This window comes from Ranitomeya imitator, chromosome 5 (assembly GCF_032444005.1).
Source record: "Ranitomeya imitator isolate aRanImi1 chromosome 5, aRanImi1.pri, whole genome shotgun sequence".
In the NCBI taxonomy this organism is placed as follows: Eukaryota; Metazoa; Chordata; class Amphibia; order Anura; family Dendrobatidae; genus Ranitomeya; species Ranitomeya imitator.
In genome coordinates, this window is record NC_091286.1 from 380,860,235 (window position 1) to 380,874,577 (window position 14,343).

General features: G+C 43.3%; 1 protein-coding gene across 1 annotated transcript in view; it reads left to right on the forward strand.

Annotated features, from left to right (window-relative positions):
- The window catches only part of COL21A1 (collagen type XXI alpha 1 chain), a 536,987-nt gene that overhangs the window by 208,925 nt on the left and 313,719 nt on the right, over positions 1-14,343 (forward strand). Inside the window, exon 7 of the mRNA XM_069726746.1 lies at positions 11,910-11,987. Coding sequence (XP_069582847.1) covers positions 11,910-11,987 — 78 coding nt within the window. The remainder of the gene's footprint in view (positions 1-11,909; positions 11,988-14,343) is intronic.

Consider the following 14,343-nt stretch of genomic DNA (forward strand, 5'->3'; position numbering starts at 1 on the left):
TAAAATGTGCAAAAAATGGTTCTCAATGGAGGTGCAAAAAATTTTGCAAAGAAGTGACAAAAACAAGCACAAAAAAGCGGTCTATCAGGTCTAAATAAATGCTGCAGTGTAAGCAGGGGAAATGATTAAGGTGCCGAAGTGCCAAAGTGCCAGATTTAGCAGGGAAAAGTGCACAATATGGTTCTATGTATAACCCACATGGGCACAATGCTGCCGATTATGATATTAGAATGGCGGCAGCAAAAGCCGCTAGAGCACCACAGATTGACAGACAAGGTGCGGCAGCCTGGGCAAACCAAATGTGGTCTATGACAAAATGGGGAGCGCACTATACCTTGAATATAATAACCGAGTCAGCAGGGTCAGCCAGGTCCTCATTAGAACGCGCTCCGACGCGCGTTTCGGATAGTGATCCTATATAGGTGCTGCCTTATACTTCAGAATCAGCCTATGGGGTACTGCCTTTTAATACAGTGTCTGCCTATGGGGTGCTGCCTTATACTACAGGGTCTGCTTTGTGGGGTGTTGCCTTATACTACAGGGTCTGCCTATGGGATGCGGCCTTTTACTAGAGTCTGCCTATGGAGTGCTGCCTTTACTACATCATCTGCCTATGGGGGTGATATCTTGTGCTATAGAGTCTGCCTATAGGTACTGCCTTGTGCTATAGAGTAGGCCTATGGGGAGTGAATTATACTATATGGAGTCCTATGGGGAGTGCATTATACTATATGGAGACCTATGGGGAGTGCATTATACTATATTTGGGATGATCTGGTGCATTATACTATATGGAGGCTATCTAGTGGGCCATCGTACAGTGTGGAGATTACAGTGAAGGGGCCATCATACAGTGTTGTAGCCATCAAACAGTTTGGGGCTGCTAAGGGGTCAGTATACTGTGTGGATGGTACTATACAGTGAGGGGACATTATACTGTATAGGGGAGCTGCACAGAGGGGAGAATTGGGACATTATTAAATGTAAAGTGGGCACTTCTTGTTATAGGGGAACTCAGGTTTATGTGACTATCAAAGGGGCACACAGGGCAATATTACTTTCTAGGGAGCAAAATGTGGGCACTATTTTGTAGGGCGCTTGCACCCGGCATTACTATATTCTAGATGGTTTCTTTCGAATTTAGAAGGCACAGAGAACCGCACAGCAGGTGCAGTAATAGGGACACATAGAGCAGCAGCAGCTCAGTATTTGGGTATCAGCAGGATGAGGAGGTTGTGCAGGTTGGGGATAGATGGTGATGGGGCTGGAATGTGAGAAGTGAAATGTGTCTTTGTTGTATTCTCTGCAGACAAGTCCTGGCTGGAGAAGTTGTCATGTCGGTCTGGGCCAGATGGAAAAGACGGGAAAAGTGAACGATTCCATCACAGAACTTCAGCGGTAAGACATTATCTGTAACTGTGCTGTGATCTCTTACATGTTCTGTAGGACTGGTATCTACCACTGACCATATGGCAGTAATATCCATGTTGGTCATTATATAGAGACTAGATGGTGGCCCGATTCTAACGCATTGGGTATTCTAGAATATGCATGTCCACGTAGTATATTGCACAGCCCACGTAGTATATTGCCCCAGTCACATAGCATATTGCCCAGCCACGTAGTATATTGCCCAGTCACGTAGTATATTGCCCAGTCACGTAGTATACTGCCCAGCCACGTAGTATATTGCCCAGCCACGTAGTATATTTCCCAGCCACGTAGTATATTGCTCAGCCTCGTAGTATATTGCCCAGCTACGTAGTATATTGCCCAGCCACGTAGTATATTGCCCAGTCACATAGTATACAGCACAGACACGTAGTATATTGCCTAGCCACGTAGCATATTGTCCAGTCACATAGTATATTGCCCAGCCGCATAGTATATTGCCCAGTCACGTAGTATATTGCCCAGCCACGTAGTATATTGCCCAGTCACGTAGTATATTACCCAGCAACATAGTATATTGGCCAGCCACGTAGTATATTGCCCAGTTACATAGTATATTACCCAGTGACGTAGTATACAGCACAGAGCCACGTAGTATATTGCACAGCGATGTAGTATACAGCACAGAGCCACGTAGTATATTGGCCAGTCACGTAGTATATTGCCCAGCCACGTATGTCACAGGTTAAAAAATAAAAAAATAAACATATACTCACCCTCCAAGGGAGCCCTTGTTGTCATGTCGCCTGTGTGCGGTGCACTCGGCAGCTTCCGGTTCCAGGGTTGGTAGCGCAGGACCCGTGATGACGTCGCGGTCACATGACCGTGACATCATAGCAGGTCCTTCTCGCGCAGGCACGCAGGACCTGTAATGAGGTTGCAGTCACATGACCGTGACGTCATGGCAGGTCCATGTCGCATACTATCCTTGCCACCGGAACCTGATGCTTGCATGGAGCGGATACCGGAGCGTTGCGAGGAGCAGGAAAAGTGGCAGAAGGTGAGTATATAATGATTTTTTATTTTTTAATTATTATTAACATTAGATCCTTTTACTATTGACGCTGCATAGCTATGTCTCTGTTCTCTACATAAGTGAATGGTTCTTACCTAAAGATGCAATAATCAAAAGCCACAAGTAGTGTGTCCACTGGATCTGTTACTTGTCCAAAATGTCCATCCTTTAAGTGATAAGGGGTAAAGATCATCCTTGGATAGTCCATTAATTGTAGATTCTTACTTCTGTGCAAGAATTTAGCAGTGTCTCTATTGTAGTCAGCTGATCGGTTTGTAAGTGGCCTGCTCTATGCATTGTGCCGTTACTTACTTAGGTAATCAGTAGACATGTAGTAGTAAAAAATAACTAGCCAGATCTCAGTTCAGATCTTGATCCGCACATGTGCCTGCTCTGGCACTATTTTATTGAAGACCCGAAGACCAGACTTGGAAACTCACACTATGCACGTACCGCCCATCTAATGATGGGAGTGGCGGTATGAAGTTTCAAAACAGAGGAAGGTCAGTGATCTATAGAAACACATGAAGCAGACAGAGGGGATGGAGCTGAAGAAGACCCAATCCCTCTCCAGGCCCGCCCTGATGTACAGAAGATGTCATCAGAATAAAATGTAAAACCATCATTAGTAAAGAACCACTGATTTGACTCCTTCACAAAAGTAACAATTTAATCAGTGTAATAACACAATTATGGCCATACTTTTACTTTATAGTGCTAAATCGTGTTGACGGGTTTTCTTTAACCCCTTTCTGACCTCAGACGGGATAGTACGTCCGAGGTCAGATGCCCTGCTTTGATGTGGGCTCCAGCGGTGAGCCCACATCAAAGCTGAGACATGTCAGCTGTTTTTTACAGCTGAATTGTGCGTGCAATAGTGGCGAGTGAAATCGCGATCCACCTGCCACTATTAACTAGTTAAATGCCGCTGTCAAACGCTGACAGCGGCATTAAACTACAGCTTCCGGTCGCGCGGCTGGAAATGCTTGCATCGCCGACCCCCGTCACATGATCGGGGGTCAGCGATGTGTTGGCATAGTAGCCAGAGGTCTCCTTGAGACCTCTTTGGTTACTGATGCCGGCTTGCTGTGAGCGCCACCCTGTGGTCGGCGCTCATAGCAAGCCTGCTATTCAGCTATATAGGAGCGATCTGACGATCGCTGCTATGTAGCAGAGCCGATCAGGCTATGCCAGCTTCTAGCCTCCCATTGAGGCTATTGAAGCATGGCAAAAGTAAAAAAAAAATGTTAAAAAAAATATGAAATAAATAAAAAAAATATAGAATTTTAAATCACCCCCTCTTTTGCCCCTTTCAAAATAAAACAATAAAAAAATCAAACATGCACATATTTGGTATCGCCGCGTTCAAAATCGCCTGATCTATCAATGAAAAAAAAGGATTGACCTGATTGCTAAATGGTGTAGTGAGAAAAAAATTAAAAAACTGCAAAATTATGTTTTTTTGGTTGCCACAACATTGTATTAAAATGCAATAATGGGCGATCAAAAGAACGTATCTGCACCAAAATGATATCACTAAAAACGACAGCTCAGCATGCAAAAAATAAGCCCTCACCTGACCCCAGATCACGAAAAGTGGAGACGCTACGAGTATCGGAAAGTGGCGCATTTTTTTTTTTTTAGCAAAGTTTTGAATGTTTTTTCACCACTTAGATAAAAAATAAGGGGGGAGGATACGGAAACCACAAACAAAAATTGCGACTCTAAACGTCCATAGTAAATGCAAAACTTTATTTAGAATATCAAAAAATAGACAAGTAAATGACAGTGACAAAAGGCATGAAATGCAGCTATTAAAAACCCACAACAACATTATGTGATGGGTCAATGAAAGCCATCTTTGATAGTATAAATTGGATAAAGTACCTGGGTATTATGTAGGCTGGGCGTCCATTTTTCACAGCTGTTGGTGGTTTTTAATGGCTGCATTTTATGCCTTTTGTCACTGTCATTTACTTGTCTATTTTTTGATGAGGGCAATATACTACGTGACTGGGCAATATACTATATGGCTGGACAATATACTACGTGGCTGGGCAATATACTACATGGCTGGACAATATACGTAGACATGCATATTCTAGAATACCCGATGCGTTAGAATCGGGCCACCATCTAGTATAATATAAACAGCCATTCATTAGTCATTACTACACAAAGAACTTAAATGTAAAGTTCAATTAGTAATGTTGGATGTTTGGAAAAGTTTGGCGCTAGGCTGGTGTAAGAGATTATTATTGACTCCTATGGGGTCCTACTTTAATTCTGTCTCTATATTTATAAATGTATAATGTATTAAAGGGAACCCGTCACCCCTAAAATCGCGGGTGAGGTAAGCCCACCGGCATCAGGGGCTTATCTGCAGCATTCTGTAATGCTGTAGATAAGCCCCCGATGTATCCTGAAAGAGGAGAAAAAGACGTTATATTATACTCACCCAGGGGCGGTCCCGCTGCTGGTCAGGTCGGATGGGCGTCTCTGGTCCGCTGCGGCACCTCCCATCTTCATTACAAGATGTCCTCTTCTGATCTTCAGCCACGGCTCCGGCGCAGGCGTACTTTGCTCTGCCCTCTTGAGGGCAGAGGATAGTACTGCAGTGCGCAGGCGCCGGAAAGGTCAGAGGCCCGGCGCCTGCGCACTGCAGTACTTTGTCTGCCCTCAAGAGGGCAGAGCAAAGTACGCCTGCACCAGAGCCATGGCTGAAGATCAGAAGAGGACGTCTTGTAATGAAGATGGGAGGCGCCGCAGCAGACCAGAGACACCCATCCGACCTGACCAGCAGTGGGACCGCCCCTGGGTGAGCATAATATAACGTCTTTTTCTCCTCTTTCAGGTAACATCGGGGGCTTATCTACAGCATTACAGAATGCTGCAGATAAGCCCCTGATGCCGGTGGGCTTACCTCACCCACGATTTTCGGGGTGACAGGTTCCCTTTAAGTTATCCTGTATACTCGAGTACAAGCTGAGATTTTCAGCCCATTTATTTGGGCTAAAAGTGCCCTTCTCAGCTTATACTCGAGTCATTGTCCCAGGGGGTTGGCAGGGGAGGGGAAGCGGCAGGAGTGGCGGCTGTCACAGCATACTCACCTGCTCCCGGAATGGTTTCTGCACTTCTCTGCTTCTCCGATGGTCTCCGGCACCTTCAGCTCTTCCTGTGTTCAGCGATCATGTGGTACCGCTCATAAAAGTAATGAATATGGATACGACTACACTCCCATAGGTGTGGAGCGCATATTCATTACTTTAATGAGTGGTGCCATGTGACTGCTGAACACAGGAGCAAGCTGCGCTCCCTGGAGTCCATCGGAAAAGCAAGGACATACAGAGAGACCGCGCCAGGAGGGGGTGAGTATGACGAGGAGGGTGAGCCATGCGATATTCACCTGTCTCCGTTCCACCATCAGGCTCTGTCTTCCGCGTCCTCTGGCTGTGACGTTCAGGTCAGAGGGTGCGATGACGTGGTTATCGCGCGCCCTCTGCCTGAACAGTCACTGCAGAGACTCGGATGAAACAGCGGCGTGCGGTGGTGAATATCGCAAGTGCTCTGCTGAGGACACCGGCACTCAGTGACCAGCGACAAGAGGTGAGTATGTAATTTTTTTTTTGAATCGCAACAGCATACAGGTAATATTATTTTATGGAGCATCTTATGGGGCCATCAACCTTTCTGCAGCATTATATGGGGCATAATATTCTATGGAGCATCTTATGGGCCATTATCCTTTGTGCAGCATTATATGAAGCATAATATTCTATGGAGCATCTTATGGGGCCATCACTAACCTTTTATGCAGCATTATATTGGGCATATTTTAATATGGAGCATCTTATGGGGCCCATCATGAACTTTTTGGAGCATTATATGGGGAGTATTTTGTTTGGAGCATTATATGGGGCTCCTGATTCAATATGGATATTCAAAAACACTTAAGGCTACGTTCACATTTGTGTTGTGCGCCGCTGCGTCGGTGACGCAACGCACAATGCAAATAAAAACGCACCAAAACGCATGCAAAAACGCTGCGTTTTGCGACGCATGCGTCCTTTTTTTGCAGAAATTTGGATGCAAGAAAAATGTAACTTGTTGCGTTTTTTGCGCCCGACGCTTGCGGCAAAAAACCGCATGCGTCGCACAACGCAGCACAACGCATGTCCATGCGTCCCCCATGTTAAATATAGGGGCGCATGACGCATGCGTCGCCGCTGCGTCGCCCGACGCAAACACGCAAAACGCTAATGTGAACGTAGCCTAACATACTGATGTTTCAATTAATTTTACTTTTATTGGTATCTATTTTTATTTTTTAAATTTACCAGTAGCTGCTGCATTTCCCACCCTAGGCTTATACTCGAGTCTATAAGTTCTCCCAGTTTTTGTGGCAAAATTAGGGGTTTCGGCTTATAATCGGGTCGGCATATACTCGAGTATATACGGTATTCATTTAGCCCTATGAAGAGATTCTGAGTCAGAATAACAATTTTATTTGATTTATCTGGTTCTAATCTTTGGCTATTTATATCAAACCTGAATAATGTAACTGTTCCTCCTCTTACATCTTCACTTCTGCAAGGCTTTGAGTGCTCCATTACTTACGCATCCATTTTACTTATCACTAAGGTTAGTTTACTGTCTGGGAAAGCAGATCCATACCAGATACTAGATATAGTACATAAAATAAGAATCAGCTGCTGCACAATAATAGTCAAATTCACTCACATTGTATGTAAATCTATGCCATATGATGACAGACACATTAAGGTGAGAATAATGCACATTATATTTCTCAAATAGAAAAAATAGGCCTAAGAATCGCATGGTTTAGTTTCCTCTAAATGCAGAGCCCTTTATTTAACCTTATCAAGGCAGAGACCCCTTGCAATGTAGGGAATACGGCTTGGTAGACTAAAATATGTTCTGAATGTATCCTCGTGTTTATGAATATTTAGAATTGAGAGTCCTCAGTGGTTGATACCTTTTAATGGCTAACTGAAAAGATGGTAACAAATTGCAAGCTTTCGAGACTTCTCAGGTCTCTTCATCAGGCAAAGACTAAAACAAATTCTGAAGAATCACATATTTATGCACAACATAGTATAGAAAAAACAAACAAACAAACAAAAAAATAACATGGATAATGACATGAAGCAGAATTACCATGAGTGGTAAACAGTAGTGTTGAGCATTCCGATACCGCAAGTATCGGGTATCGGCCGATACTTGCGGTATCGGAATTCCGATACCGAGATCCGATACTTTTGTGGTATCGGGTATCGGTATCGGATACATAGAGATGTGTAAAATAAAGAATTAAAATAAAAAATATTGATATATTTACCTCTCCGGCGGCCCCTGGACTCAGCGCGGGTAACCGGCAGGCTTCGTTGTTCAAAATCAGCGCTTTTAGGACCTGAGAATCACGTCCCGGCTTCTGATTGGTCGCGGGCCGCCCATGTGACCGCCACGCGACCAATCACAAGCCGCGACGTCACCGCAAGCTATTAACGCGCTCATTTTTAAAAATGAGCGCGTTAATGGCTTTCAAAGACGTAGCGGCTTGTGATTGGTCGCGTGGCCGCGACCAATCAGAAGCCGCGACGTCACCGCAAGCTATTAACGCGCTCATTTTTAAAAATGAGCGCGTTAATGACTTTCAAAGACGTAGCGGCTTGTGATTGGTCGCGTGGCCGCGACCAATCACAAGCCGCGACGTCACCGCAAGCTATTAACGCGCTCATTTTTAAAAATGAGCGCGTTAATGGCTTTCAAAGACGTAGCGGCTTGTGATTGGTCGCGGCCACGCGACCAATCACAAGCCGCTACGTCTTTGAAAGTCATTAACACGCTCATTTTTAAAAATGAGCGCGTTAATAGCTTGCGGTGACGTCGCGGCTTGTGATTGGTCGCGTGGCGGTCACATGGGCGGCCCGCGACCAATCAGAAGCCGGGACGTGATTCTCAGGTCCTAAAAGCGCTGATTTTGAACAAAGAAGCCTGCCGGTTACCCGCGCTGAGTTCAGGGGCCGCCGGAGAGGTAAATATATCAATATTTTTTATTTTAATTCTTTATTTTACACATCCCTATGGATCCCAGGGCCTGAAGGAGAGTTTCCTCTCCTTCAGACCCTGGGAACCATGAGAATACCTTCCGATACTTGATGTCCCATTGACTTGTATTGGTATCGGATATCGGTATCGGCGATATCCGATATTTTTCGGGTATCGGCCGATACTATCCGATACCGATACTTTCAAGTATCGGACGGTATCGCTCAACACTAGTAAACAGTTATGTCCATAAATATTGGGCCAGTTCTTAGATGAGGATTGTTTTATTGTTCTGTTGTGATGACCCCTCATAGTCTGAGTGGCAAGTTTATCCAATTGCAGCATGCTGCGATTTTACAAGCACGCCAAATTCGCCTGAGAAAATAAACGGTGATATGAGCTGCCCCATAGATTAACATAGTTAATAGTACTCGGCCGTATTCTATGGTAGTGTGACTCTGGCCTTAAGGGCATAATACTGTCAGCTACAAAAAGATACATAATGTCATAATAGGAATGCTAAACAGTTCCAAAATAAAGAAAAAACACAGTACATAATATTTACATACAGTGCAAATATTACCTATCAAAATGTAGCAAACATTATCTTGACATTTATGCCAGCACCAACCATTGGAAACGGTTAATATTTGCTAAATCAGTTATCCCTTGGTAATATTGATATTTTTGTCCAAAAATTATGTCATGAAGTGTGCTTGAGAAAGAAGTTGATTAGCAGTCCGATGCTGTTTATTATGCTTGTATAGGTAAATTTCCTGACTCTCGACCACTCTCTGCCCTTTTCAACATTGGTTAGAGGCAATGACAAGGAATTCTAGAGAATCACAGGGCTATGTAGTGGGTGTCCTGATTGTGGGATTCCTCAGGGTTCAGTCCTAGGCCCCCTCCTCGTTTCTCTATACACTACCACTATTAGACAAGTCATGAGCAGATTCAATTTTCAGTAGCATCTCTAAGCTGATGACTACCAATTACACACATCTTGTGCTGACATCACCCCGCATTACTAGATAATACTAGTAATTGTCTGTCCACTGTCTCTATCGTTATCTCCTCCCAATATTTAAAAGTGAATCTGTCAAAAACCGAACTCAAGTTTCCCTCCTCTACTAGCCAACCTAAACTAAAGATTGCCATTTCTTTTTATAGTTCTGCCATTACTCCCTTTCAGCATGTCCCCTGTCTTTGGGTTATATTTGATTCAGATCTTTCCTTCACTCCCCACATCTGATCACTCATCTGCTCATGTCTCCTGCACCTCAAAAACATCTCTAAAACTGCTGCTCTTATGAATTCTTGTCTGGACTATTGCAACTCTCTACTAATCGGTCTCACTCTTACTAAACTCTCTCCTCTCCAATCATCCTGAATTCAACAGCTAGAGTCATACACCTGTATAATTGCTACACCAATTCCTCCACCTTGTGCCAGTCATTGCACCAGTTGCCCATCCGCTATAGAATAAAATATAAACTTATCACTCAAACTCACAAAGCCTTCCACAGCCCTGCAATGCCCTACATTTCCTTCTTCATATCTGTCTACTAACCATGCTCTCCATTTTAATAATGATCTAAGACCAACATCCTCAATAATCCGAACCTTGCACTCCTATTTCCAAGACTTATCTCACGGTGCACCATTTCTCTGGAATGCACTACCCGAACAATTTGAATAATTTCCAGTATTCACAGTTTTAAGCATGCACTAAAAATGACTGGCCTATTACCTTACTTCACTAGTCTAACTATTCAATTTTAACCCTCTGGTCCATAATATCATCCAGTTACACACCCTACAGGCACTTAATGGCACTACTTGTACAGATACTGACTGATGACTAGTCTATGCAGTGTTATTTGAAGACCCTTTTTGTTATAATGATGGCTGGACCATACCAGACAGGCACTTTTTCCCTATTAATTTTTGTGCCTCCCCTATTTTCTCATAGAGTGTAATCTTGTTAGCAGGGCCCTCACTACTCATGGCATGTGTTCAGTTATGAGTTACTCTGTAATATTTGATATCGCCTGCACATATGTTGGCGCTATAAAAATAACAATTATTATTTAAAATTACTATACTGCAGCTGTTGCTCATTTATTTGTGTGTTTCTGCCATATAAGGAAGAATTTCTAGGATAGATTTTTGAACATGCTGTCAAAATCTCATCAACATTTTTTTTTAAAGAATGTGACTTTATGGCTCATTGCCATGTTTTGCATTGCAGTTATTGACCTCACAGTTTTTACAGGTGAAATGTTAAATGTTCTTCTAGACTTAGTAAATGTATCCTAAGACAGCTGCTATGTAGCCCCATGCTGTCTAATATAGAGAACATACAGTATGGTCAGGACTCTGCCATTCCTGTCTCCTCTACTCTCTTCCCCCTCACAGCTGCTCGATTTGTAAGCAGGGTAACTAACAGACCTTCATGAACAAGAACAGAGATATCATGCATCCCAAGAAGATATTACGGTACTTTAAGGGCTCGCACATTGGAAGAGTGCTAGCCAGTGTTTTATCTGATAGCTCTCGAATGAATGTTGTTGAATGGGGAAGTGCTGGTGATGACTGATTTTTTCCACTGACAGAATTTGTCTTTGAAGGGCTAGCTCAGATGTCAGTGAAAATAATCTGGCTTTAGCACTTCCTCATCAAACAACATTGGTCCTATTACTATCCTATAAAACATTGGACAGCACTCATCTGATGTATAATCTCATGTGAGCGAGCCAGAAATCGGATGTCACTCAACCACTCAAGTCTATGGGTGCGTGGAAAATATCCGAGTGCCGTCCTATTTCCATGGACACATAGGATGTAGAAGGTGGAGAAATATTGCTCTCCATCTTCTCCTCTCATTGTGCTCCGATTCTCTCATCCAAAAGAGTTGGATCACACTATGCTGACACTCTGATCAAACTCTAATCAGAGTTTGAACCGAGTGTCATTAGCATAATCAATGCAATTCTCTAAATGAGAGAACCTATGGTCGCATGAACGGGCCCTAAAAGTGTTTTAACATACAGTAAGTAGCCCCTGTGCTTACAAATTATCATCAATTAATGCAGAGAAGAGGTAAGACCCAACTCTTCCACCTCTCCAACCCCAAAAATGGTGGTTTTCCAATCAAGTCATGCCAGATACAGGCTTCAAAAACATAGTTCTTCTCTTTTATACAACCTCACCCCGAAGAGTCCCAACAAAGCATTGGGCTATTAGTCTATAGTTCTAAATAAAGCCCTGTCCAGGTGTTAATTTTAATTGTTTGACCAGTGAAATGTCAGATTTGCAAGTATATCGTCTAAATACATAATACAGTATATAACATATAATTTTTATTTTACAGTTCACATTACAAAAGCTGAGAATATATTGTGATCCAGAACAGAACAAACGTGAGACAGCTTGTGAAATTCCTGGATTGGTAAATACTTTATATTGCTCATGTATATATTCAAAGGATTGCACGTAGCGTTTTGCAGAATAAATTTACTGCTAAATACCATTATGATATTATTGATGCATAGAGTATTTATAGTAAAATTGATTGTTTGTAAAAAACTTCTCTTTTTCATGAGGTTAATAAACCCTTTACCCATAAATGTATGGATTAGTGATTCGTTCACAACCAATTAAAGCTGCACCACAGCCAGAACTAACTAGAGAATATGCATTGGGCAAAAAATACCAAATAGTGTATGTAAGTTTGCAGTCTGTTTAGTTTAGTATCTTATAAAGTTCAGGTCATTTACAACTTAAAGGGAATCGGTAGCAGGTTTTTGCTATGTAATCTGAATACAGCATGAGGTAGGGGTTAACACACAGATTTCAATGATGCCTCTCTTATCAAGTTCTGCGCTTTTGTTTGCTTGCAATGATTATTTTAGCCCCAGTAGGTTATCATTGCTGTGACTAGCCGGTCATGTGAGCCATGGTCTGACACGCCTCATCTGTGACAGGCACCTCACTGTCTATAGACATTGTATATATAGAGCTTGGTGGGGGTGGGGCTAGCTTCCTGAGCTCTGCTTCATTGCTAAATCTAAAAGCTCTGATTGTGACCGAATGGCTACACCCAGAAAACTAAGTGAAATATAGATGGATTCAGGGTCTTTTAGCTTATATCAGGCTCCTCTTACATGAGGTAGCAAGCACCTGATGACAGATTCTCTATAAGTAAACCCATGAGAAAAATATACATTTGAAGCATAGTTTACACCATCTTTTAAATAAAAAAACCCCACAATATTAATGATTAAATGCCATATGCTTGAGATAGTTTGGTCATATATTGTATGTCAGTGGCTGGGTTGCCAACTGTCCAGAAATTCACAGACAGTCCATTAAAATAGGGCACTTTTTTGCACTGTCCATAATTTTTTAACTGACCTGTGGTGCATGTTTCAAATCCGCATCCTGCTAATTTCTCTTCTGGGTACACTGAGTTTTATGTGCAGACTTTTCCCATAGACTTACATTAGATGGTGAAAATTGAAAAGTAAAAAATGCATTTTAGGTGTGTTTCTGCTGCGGAAACGCATCAAAAACACATATAATCTGCACATGACTGTATCAATAAAGTTTTGTCGGAACCAAATACAAGAAAGTATCAAAAAACAAAGCAGCTTTGTTTAAAGCATAGTGTGACGCCCAAGAGACCGGGATACCCAGCACCGGACCAATGGGGTCTGTCTCTTGAGGGGGATGTCACGGGTGGCTTGACCCGGTGCTGTGGCCTCAGGCAATGCACAGTGTAAGGGGTATCGTGAGGGGACAGGCACTTACTTGATCAGCAGCAGGTTCTCCCAGCGGCGATGATCCCGATCCTGGATAGATGGCTATTGTCCAAATGAAAGACTGAGGCACTGAAACGTTTAACCAGTTTACTTTAGCATAAAAGGATTTACAACCAGTCCTGTCACCGGAGTCTGTATGGGAATTCTGAGTTACTTTGACCCTGCCGGGGTCTTCGCCTCTTATTGTGCGCAATTTCTGTGTGGCCCTGCTGCTGTATGTGAACTGGCTGCCGGCCCAATCTGTCCCCTCCAGGTCCTGGTTCGACGGGCAACCCGAGTCCTTTTATCGGCTTACCCCCTCCGGGAGTACCGCTGAACTCTGTGTCTGTTGCTGCGTCCGGCCCTAGTAAAGCTGATATCACCTCACGTTTTTCCGGTTGCTGTATTATATATAATGAATACAGCCACGGATCCGGTATCCGTCTTTGCGCCTGTTCTGGGTAGTGATTAATGCTACCCGGTTCTCACAATGTCCCTTTTCTCTGTCCCTCTTCTCCTCAGGCCGGTGATTTGGGCCTGGAAACCGTCATAGGGCTGTTAGAAATTCAGCTGTATGACCTCTCACTATCAGCTCCTTAGCCCAACTGCCATTTCTTCTCTCAGACCAGAATGGATTAAGGGGAGTCTCTGGAGCTCCCCCTTCTGGCCGGAGGTGGTAGTGCAGTTTTGCTATTTTAGTATTTGTGTCTAGTGTCAGTAACTATTTTTGTGGCAAATACCCCTAGGGGTGCCACATTCCCCCTTAGTTAAGAACAGTAACAGTTGGTAATTGGCCGGGTCTTGCACGCATAAGATAAGCTGGGGTGCAGTTGGTGGAGCTCACCGGGACATGATTATACAGATCCACCAAGTCAGGCAATTTCTCTGGCCATTGATTCCTTTCTGTCTCAGGTAAAGTCTTTAGTAGGTCTATTACAATATGGTTCATCTTCTCGCATAAGCCGTTTGTTTGTGGATGATAGGCCGTCGTCCTGATCTTTTTGC